The following is a 10,130-nucleotide window of genomic DNA, read 5'->3' as shown; positions in this document are numbered from 1 at the left end:
ACCGTGACCACCGGCGTGTCCGTTGTTGAATCTGCTTAAAATGTATGTTTTTTCTACTGAGTTTTAGAATTTTTAACTTTATTATTATTTATTGTTGAATTTAGTTTTAAACCCTAATTATGATAAAAAAAAATAAACGAGTTTAATTCTGAAAACTCTAACTCAACTACATGTTAATTCATTTCAACAACACTAGTAATTATTATTGAGTTTTAAACACTTATAAGCCCTAACACGATTAAGTTTCATTCGTGCTATAAGTAGGTGTGAATATTTAAGTTTGTGATGTGAAAAATATGTGAAATAAAATTTTTTTAAAAAATAGAGTGATATATAACACATTATAATTTTTTATAATGAGTTATAATCCAATTTAGGTGAATAAAAAAATAACATTATCCCTAGACTTCCGTCTAATAATTACATCTAATTCTTTGGACTTATAATATATGATATACGACTCAGATTTTGGCAGGAGACGAAGTTTTCTCCCGAAAATGAGCGTTTATTTTATATTATACAAAAAAATTTGGCACTGAAATTAGTAATTATTGGATCTGTCCTTCTCGGACGGGTTAGGAATATAGTAGTGCATACATCCAACTTTGTATACTTTGTATATTTTCATTCTTGAAAGTTTTGGCAGCACGTATTCGTTGTTCTCTTGTATACTTTGTATATTTTCATTCTTGAAAGTTTTGGCAGCACGTATTCGTTGTTCTCCGTGTACAATATGTGTATGTTGTTATGCGTTTCGGGCTATTGCTGATACGCATAATAACATCCACACCGTGTACATGGAGAACAGCGGGTAGGTGCTGCCGAAATTTTTAAGAAATAAAAATATACAAAGTATACGAAGTTGGATGTAAGCACTACTATATTCTTAATGAATAGAAGTCTTCCTATGACAGCTGCTAGATTGATGTAATTAGTTTCTACATACGTTCATATATATTTTATGTAGATAAATATTCATATTGTTAAATGTTATGTGAACATATGTTTGATGTGTGTTGAATGTACAAGAGTCATGGATGTACTAGTAGTTGTGAGATTAATCATAGTTAATAATTATATATAATTTACAGATGAGGATAATTCCTGACAAATCATGGATAGATATCCCACGGCTTGATAGATTTTGTGACACGCAATACAAGGAGGGATGTGACGCCTTCATGCGTTATGCTGAAATGAATCCGAGAAATTTAAGAAGTGGTGCTATGTATTGTTCTTGTTGTAGGTGTAGGAATATAAAGCTGTTGAATAGGAATGATATACGGATCCACCTAATAAAATCAGGTTTTGATGAAAATTATAAATATTGGAACTATCATAGGGAAGATATAACTGAAGATGAGGATCCAAATGTGCGTGTTGGTACGTCCGGAGGCCAACGAATAGATGACACAATAACGATGTTGAATGATATTTTTCCTTGACCTACAGAATATGATGTCGATGATGATATCGGAGATAAAAGTGAAGATGATATTGAAGTTGAACCTGAAGAGGTAGTAGATGTCGAAAGTGTCGAAAATTTTGATGATATGCATTCCTCCGCGGAAATAAAGCAAATAATAGAGCTACTAGAAGATAGTGAAAATAACTTATATGATGAATGTACCGAGTACTCAAAATTTTCTTTTATGCTGAAACTCCTACATATTAAGACACTTAGCGGCATGTCAGATAATTATTTCGAAATGCTCCTTGATTTGCTTTGGATGGTAATTCCTGGAGGAGAGAATAGCATACCCCAAACAACTTATCAAGCTAAGAAGATTGTCTCCGCTCTAGGAGAGAATAGCATACCCCAAACAACTTATCAAGCTAAGAAGATTGTCTCCGCTCTGGGTCTTGATTATAATAAGATTGATGCATGTCCGAATGATTGTATTTTGTCTGGGTCTTGATTATAATAAGATTGATGCATGTCCGAATGATTGTATTTTGTACCATAAAGCCAATAAAGGCCTTCAAGAATGTTCGACATGTGGAGTTTCTAGGTGGAAGCAACGCACAAATTCTTCAATAAGGATTATAACAGAGACAAATGTAACACCGAAGCAAATTCCTGCCAAGGTGCTTCGACATTTTCCATTGGCTCCTAGATTGCGAAGATTGTACATGAACAAAGACACAACAAAGAACATGAGGTGGCACAAGGAAGATCGAGTAGATGATGGCAAAGTGAGACATCCTGCTGATGCTTTAGCTTGGAAGCATGTGGATAAAACTTATCCTCGTTTTGCCGAAGTTTGCAGAAATGTAAGACTGGGTCTATCTAGCGATGGATTCAATCCATTTGGGGTAATGAGCTCTGGTTGGTCTACGTGGCTAGTTATATTAATGTCATATAATATACCTCCATTGCTTTGTATGAAACAGCCGTTTATGATGCTTTTATTACTGATACCTGGTAAGCACACTCCAGGTAATGATATTGATGTCTACTTAGAGCCTCTAATTGATGAGATGAAATAATTATGGTCTGAGAGTATTTTAGCATATGATGCTCATTTAAAGAGTCGTTTAGATTACGTGCTATTCTATTGTGGACGATTAATGATTTTCCAGCTTATGCTAATCTGTCCGGGTACTCTACGAAGGGCAAGTGTGCTTGTCCTGTATGTGGTCCGGAATTTGAAGCTCTTCGACTACCACATAGTCGGAAGAGTCGTTATTGGTTTAATCGTCGGTGGTTACCCTTGAGTCATAAGTACAGAAGCAAATCAAATATGTTTGATGGCACAATTGAGAAGAGAATGAAGCCGCGTCAGCTGACATGTAATGAGATCGTAAAATTACTTGAGGGTTTTCTAAAAGTTAGGTTTGGAAAAAATCAATATTCTAAATTCAACCCGATTGGAGTAAGAGATTCCTTAAAGTCAAAAAAGTCATTGAAGCGAAAGCGGAAGGTCCAAAAAATGCAAGTTGAGAACGAAGCTGAAAAATTACCTAGAGGATGGACTAAATTTAGTATCTTCTTTCAGCTACCTTATTGGCAAAATCTTAAAATCCGACACAATTTAGATGTCATGCATATTAAGAAAAATATATGTGATAACATAGTGTCAACCCTCCTACAAGATGCAAACCAGTCGAAGGATGATCTACGAGCGCGTCAAGACCTGACTGCTTTGAATATCAGGAATAATTTACAAGCTCAAGATGTTGGTCTTAAAATTTTAAAGTTGCCTCCGTCTCGTGTTACAATGTCAACTGAGCAAATACATCGACTTTGTGAAATTCTCAAATCGATAAAGTCGCCGGATGGTTACTCTGCTAACATATCAAATAATGTCCAGGTGTAAGAGAGAAAACTCTTAGGTCTGAAGACCCATGATTATCACGTTTTTCTTCATCAACTACTCCTAGTTGTAGTCCGTAATAATATGGATAAAGAAGCGTCGAAGATTATTATTGAGTATTGTGGATTCTTCAGAAAATTATGCTCTAAAGTCATAGATGTAAATGAATTTAAAAAGCTTGAAGCCGATGTTCGAGTTACGCTATGCAATATGGAAGTAATATTCACTCTTTCGTTTTTTACAATTATGATCCATCTTACCCAGCATCTTGCAAGAGAGGCTAGAATCGTCGGTCCTGTAACTTATCATTGGATGTATCCGATTGAAAGGTAATTTACGGTTTTTGTTGCATTCATTAAATATATATGCAATTTAAAATTACCATACTAATGATTACCTCTTCTTATAATTTTAAGATACTTAGGCTCCATGAAACACAATGTTCACAATCAAGCTCGTCCTGAGGGATCGATAGCTGAAGGATATGTGACTAACGAATGCTTTGTATTTGCCTCACGTTACATGCGTAAGAAAAAAACCACATCTCAAGTACTTGATAAGGAGAGGAATCGTGAGATGTCTCTTAGATCAAATTCATGCATATGTGTTGGAAAACATTAATATGTTCGAAGACTATCGAATGTAACAAATAAAATCAGTAATATAGATGAGAAGTATTCATTTTACATATAGTTTATCAATAAAAACTTATATATTGTTTATATAGGCGACATCTGGAGAAGCTTAAGAATGAAATAACCGGTAGGAATGCAGCGCATAATATTCAGAAAAGACATAAGAAAGAATTTTCTGACTGGTTCAGAATTGATGTAAGTGTTTTACAATTAATTGTTGAACATTCATGATATACCATCACCTAAATATTCTTAAATTATTTGGCGTAGGTTGAAAAATCACTTCTTGATGGCACTATATTATCAGATGAAATTATTTTCCATGCACAACATCTTTATCACGAAGTAAGACGTTATAATGAGCATTTGGTCAATGGATATAAATTTCGAACGCTAGAGACCGATGATAGAAGGGTAACCCAGAACAGTAGGGTCATGGGTTTATTTGCTCAAGAATGTTTTTTAAGTATAAGAGATCAGAACCAATTCAAGCTGACATACTATATTATGGCCAAGTAGAAGATATTGTTGAGGTAATTTACGGGTTTGGTAAACCAAAACAATAGAGTTATATGATGTTCAAGGTTCGGTGGTGTCCTGCAAAAAAGCAAAAGGATCATTATGGATTTACACTAGTCAATCTCCATCGAGAAGTATATACAGATGAGAAATTCATTTTCGCAGAACAAGCTGATCAGTGCTTTTACGTGAAAGATCCGAATGTCATGTCTGATTGGGTGGTTTTGTACAAAGAGTGAAGATCTCTTGTTCTTCCTAATAACAATAAAAAAAATATTGAAGAAAGTGAAGATAATTATAGTGAACCAATTGGGTCATCTGATGACGTTTGGCAAGAATTCTCAAACACACAGATTGTGACCCTTGATTTTGGTACGAACTATATATGTTACACTGCCTTACCGATTTTCAGATTATCATATTAAAAACTATGAGGAAAATTGTATTTTCATATGAGGAGGCTCTTCAACCCGGGGGGTGATCGAAGACGGAGTATCACACCGGGTACCGGTGCTGATGATACACCACCATCTTCGGACGGGGGGTGATCGAAGACGGAGTATCACACCGGGTACCGGTGCTGATGATACACCACCATCTTCGGATGTAGGTATAAAAATTATTTCAATATTTTTCGTAAATTATTAGTTAGCAGAAAACTCATAGTGTTCATTTGTTACAGATGTGGGTTATTCATCACCCGACATGGTCAATTTAAAATTTATATTGATGATTCTCCTTTCTTATGTAGGTGCTGCTTGGACCCCGACATACCCTTCGTATACATTCCACACTGACTTGCGTTCGAAGACGCAAGACTATCTCAGTTTACCCTTCCCTCCGGACTCTCATAAGTCCAAAGCTGACTCAATGAAGTTTCACTCACGTGCCACGAGAAAGTTGGAGGAAATGATTCCTATGTTGCAGATTAGGAAAAATGCTGCACTCGCAGCAAAAGAAAGAGAGAAAGCGAATGGTAAATTACATAAATACTTTTAACTATCTCCTTGCTTATATGTAAGTATAGTACATAGTGTTATACAATAGGTCCTCGTGCATAATGGTCACTATATAGTAAGTATAGTACATAGTGTTATACAATTATATGTAAGCAGTAGTATAGTAGGGTATCACTGTATAAAATTTAGTTAGAATTCATGCATAATGATCTTTTCAGATTTATATATTTTATGATATATTATCATGTTGTTATTATTGTAGGTGCTAAGCCAGATCGCATAGAGAGCCGACGTGGCGGAGTTAAGCCTGAATCTAAACAATCACCAAGAGGAATGAGGACGGTAATTCGGTGGAATAGTTATAATTTGCCCACTGGTCCTTGGTCGATAAGATTGAATGCATACATTGGGGTTCTCGTGCGTAGAGCGAGCATTATCAACCCTTATTTTCACTTCTGAGAACTACCATGGACCGCGTACGAGGCGATATGGACTAAGCTTATGGTAACTGCATATTGCTTTAGCTTTTCATTTATTAATAATTAGTAATTGATATTAAATTATCCGAACTAAATGTGTATGTAAATCTACATGAATGCTTCTGCCTTGAGGACTTTGAGGGGTCTTGGAATTATGTGTTTAATGTCAAGGTTGAAGCAGTCCTCAAACAATGGAGGCATGAGATCAAACACTTTACTTATGACAGGTATGAGGAGGACTGGCAGAGGTTTTTAAACCTCGATGACCGAGTTGACGAGCTTCATTTCACGTCCCTCCTCATGTATTGGGACAGCGATGCCGCCAAGGTTAGTTTCATAAAAACTACTTTATAAATAAAAGATATTATTTCATTGCATATTTACTGAAATATTTTTTTTTAAAGAATAAATCCATGAAGGGGTCAGAGAATAGAAGGAAGAAGCTGTATGATCACCACTTGGGAGCACACTCCTATGCCAATCTGGAGGATGTTTATTGTCATGATACGGTATATGTCATTTAAAGCTTAAAATGATCTTAATGCTTAATATGATTATGAAATCTCATAAATGTATAATATGATAGGGAAAATAAAAAATGCCGATACACTTGAAGGCAAAAGCGGCGTATGGTACTTTTCGTGATAGGTATAGGGGTGAGGAGAAGAATCAAGAAAAGATCAAGGCAAATCTCAATTTGGTGGTAAGACTTATATATATCTTAAATAGTATTATTAACTCTATTTCGTTGAATATTACGAGAAAACTAGAACACAAATAATATGATCTTTACCTTGAATTAACTATATATTTGTGATTTAGGTGGGATTTGATACTGCATCCAAGGAGGCTGCATCAATGAGTTTGTCGTAGGAGGGGGAACAAGGCGAGTCGGACCCTCATATGCTTTCTACAGAGGAGAACATCATTCTTACGTAGAACGTAATGGCACATAATAGGTATGGATGGTAAAAGATCGATTCAATTTGAATGCTACGTTCCTATTTATATTTGTTTATATTATTGATTCAAAAGCAAAATCTAAATTTATTTCTCCTTAATAATAGGAGAAGAAGATATCCTCTGCATGGTGTTGGAGCTTCACCCGACATAAGCATAAGATCATCCACAACATCCTCCACGCCATCTATAACAACGAGAGCAACCCCAAGCTTCAGGCCATGCCATTTATCGCACGTATCTCCGCGTATTTGTTTGACAAGATTGATCCACAACTACATATTCAGGTGACTACTGAGATGACTAGAGTTGCGAGGACGGTCAACTCAATGGGATCTCATGGGGTACGCTATGGACTATTTAGGCGGTGTGATTCCACATAGTGCATACGGTGGAATCATACGGATCATAAGCTCGATTGGCGATAATTTCGGTGCTAGGCAGAGCAGCGTTCAGGTACCTTATTTTTTTTATATGTATAAATTCATTTTTGTTTACTATGTTATTAAACACCACATAATTATTTTTCAATTGGACCTTCAGAGTGGAGATATTGGAGGGAGCAGCACCCGTTCTCGTAACCGGGATAGAGATGCTACTGACGACGACGAGAGTTGAGGTTTTTTATCTTTGTTAATGAAATAAACAGTTTTATTTGTTATAACACTCTACTTTTATTCATGTTGTATACTCTATCTTAATCATGTGTATTGTTAGTGAACATGTGGTTGGATGTATATATTGGTCCGAATTGATTGATGTATATTTTGGATTGGATGGTTGGATATGTGTATTGTGTATGATGAAATTGTTGGATATGTGCATTGGATGGTTTGATTATATTTGGTTATTAATGTAACTGTTATGAATTTTGATTATATTTGGATGATTGGATGTATTCATGTGTATAAAGCAATTCTATAGGAAATTAAAAATTTTAAATAATTTTTTTTGCTGTAAAAATATCAAACTAGATGAAATTTTCGTCTAGGTTGCCATAACCTAGACAGAAATCCGTCTAGGTTGGTTTTACTACAACCTAGACGGTTTTCCGTCTAGGTAGCACCAACCTAGACGGAAAACCGTCTAGGTTGCTCCAACCTAGACGGAATTTCGTCTAGGTTGGAGCAACCTAGACGGTTTTCCGTCTAGGTGGGTGCTACCTAGACGGTTTTCCGTCTAGATTGGCAACCTAGACGGAAAACCGTCTAGATTGCCAACCTAGACGGAATTTCCGTCTAGGTTGCCAATCTAGACGGAAATTTCACATCCGTCTAGATTGATTTCCGTCTAGATTGGCAACCTAGACGGAATTCGGTCTAGTTTGTGCCAACCTAGACGGAGCAAACTAGACGGGTTTCCGTCTAGGTAAACCAATCTAGACGGAACTTAGAGCAACCTAGACGGAAATTTCCGTCTAGGTTGCTCATCTTTCTACTAGTGTGGGGAAAATATGATGAAACTGTCCTTTAACTTAATGGCACAATAAAAAGAATAAAGTTACTTACTACACGGCCTTTCCATAACTGGTAAGAAGTTAGTTCCACCTCAAAACGTACTCCTCCGATAGCATTACTCTTCATAAGCTCTTTCTCCTTATTCCTGATACATGACACTGTTGATTCTGCAATAACAGAAAATGCATAAAACTTTTAATTACTGGAAAAATATTATTGCACATAAACCCCTTGTACTATCACCGTTTGAACTTGGTACTCGTGTAGTTCATATTGGGATAGACCCTCTACGTCTAAACTTGACCATTTACCGTCATTTAGAGTCACTAATTTCACCCGGAGATAATATCTGTCAAATTTTCATGGAGATATATCAATCAAAACGTCACACAGGGGTAAAAGAGTCAAAAAAAAATTAAATTAAACCCAGGGGTCTACCTGCGACTTAAAAAGAAACAACTGTACTAGTTGTATGTTCAAAACAATGATGCTAATTAAGAGGAGCCCTATTAGCAATTTAACCAAAAAATAAAAATAAAAATAAGAAGAAAATTCATTAATTTAGTGAAGATACCAGGACTGAAATTGCTACGTTTGTCCTCCTCTTTAACACGTACCAACACCGGCACTCTTTGCTTCAATTTCTTAGAAACTCTCTGAGAAACTGAAGGATACGATATCTCACAGGTGCTGAGATCAAATGCTCGGAAATCGAAGGCCATATCGCCTCGATATCGGAATACCAAGAAATATCCCAACCCCAAACTATGAGCATGGGCTAGATCAGACCAACCAAGCCCTCCAATGTACAGTTCTTGATCCACATTTGTGTGAACTTCCACGTTCCACGACGCGCCGATTGGGTTCACCAACGAGGCCGATTCGACCTTGATCTCCTTCGTTGCGAGAACATTCGTCACGAACTTAGTCGGGAGTCGCTGCGTTAAGAGATCAGGTAGATGTCACAAAACCTGCAACATTAAGCTTGGGCGTGCATGCACTTTTCACTTAACCCATCAAAAGTTTGAACAAGTAGGGAAAACTTATTCTAGGGAGTAAAATATAGAAGAGATCGAGCATGAAGGGTTATTCTAAAAAGGGGAAGTATCTTGTCCACGTGATTTGCACGTGGCCCGTCAAGACTGACTGCGTCAGTTTTGAAGGTTTTCTGATGAAACTTATACTTGGTTAACTGAAATTTTGAGTACTTTTTGGAGTGAATTAAAAACTGCTCAAACCCCCCCCCCCAAGAGCAATGAGAGAGAGAGAGAGAGACCAGTCTATTAATGAAGCCAGGCTGGAGGACTCTGAAGAAGCTTGGGCTCCGAGGAGAAGCACATTGTAGCGGATGACGCATCTTCAAATTTCAACAGGGTGCAGTGAGATTAATGAACGAAGAGGTTGATCGATGTATATTACTTGAAGAGAGTGACACGTGGCTCGCAACTTAAGACGATGCCTTACATTTGGAGAAGAAAGGGGTTCCTCTACTAGCGCGACGCGGCTTTTAGTGCCCTAAAAGAACAGCTTTTTAGATACCAAGGGTACGAACGTTAATATATTTCATAGATGTCACTTCTTACTCATCAATCCGAAGACCGAGACCAGTCTGAGCCAGTTAAAAATGAGGTTCGACCAGAGTTGGTCCCCTGCGGATTTCCAGCCCAGAGTCAATCAGTGAGAACAAGGATGCCTTAAATTTTCATATTAAATTTTTGCTCATTGATAAATTTAAAAAAAAGAATTAGTGTAGTAAACGCGATGGGTGAATGACACACACAAAACGTGCTAGCTAGTTGATATT

At 36.8% G+C, this 10,130-nt stretch overlaps 1 protein-coding gene across 1 annotated transcript in view; it reads right to left on the bottom strand.

The window, feature by feature from the left end:
- The window catches only part of LOC109849274 (putative B3 domain-containing protein Os04g0346900), a 12,307-nt gene extending 2,508 nt beyond the window's left edge, over window positions 1–9,799 (bottom strand). The window contains exons 1-3 of the mRNA XM_020419085.1: window positions 9,603–9,799; window positions 8,901–9,264; window positions 8,378–8,493 (exon numbers count right to left, since the gene is read on the bottom strand). Coding sequence (XP_020274674.1) covers window positions 8,378–8,493; window positions 8,901–9,264; window positions 9,603–9,683 — 561 coding nt within the window. The 5' untranslated portion in view covers window positions 9,684–9,799. The remainder of the gene's footprint in view (window positions 1–8,377; window positions 8,494–8,900; window positions 9,265–9,602) is intronic.

The sequence above is a fragment of the Asparagus officinalis genome, chromosome 7, assembly GCF_001876935.1.
Source record: "Asparagus officinalis chromosome 7, Aspof.V1, whole genome shotgun sequence".
NCBI lineage: Eukaryota > Viridiplantae > Streptophyta > Magnoliopsida > Asparagales > Asparagaceae > Asparagus > Asparagus officinalis.
This window is presented reverse-complemented; position numbering and strand designations above follow the sequence as displayed.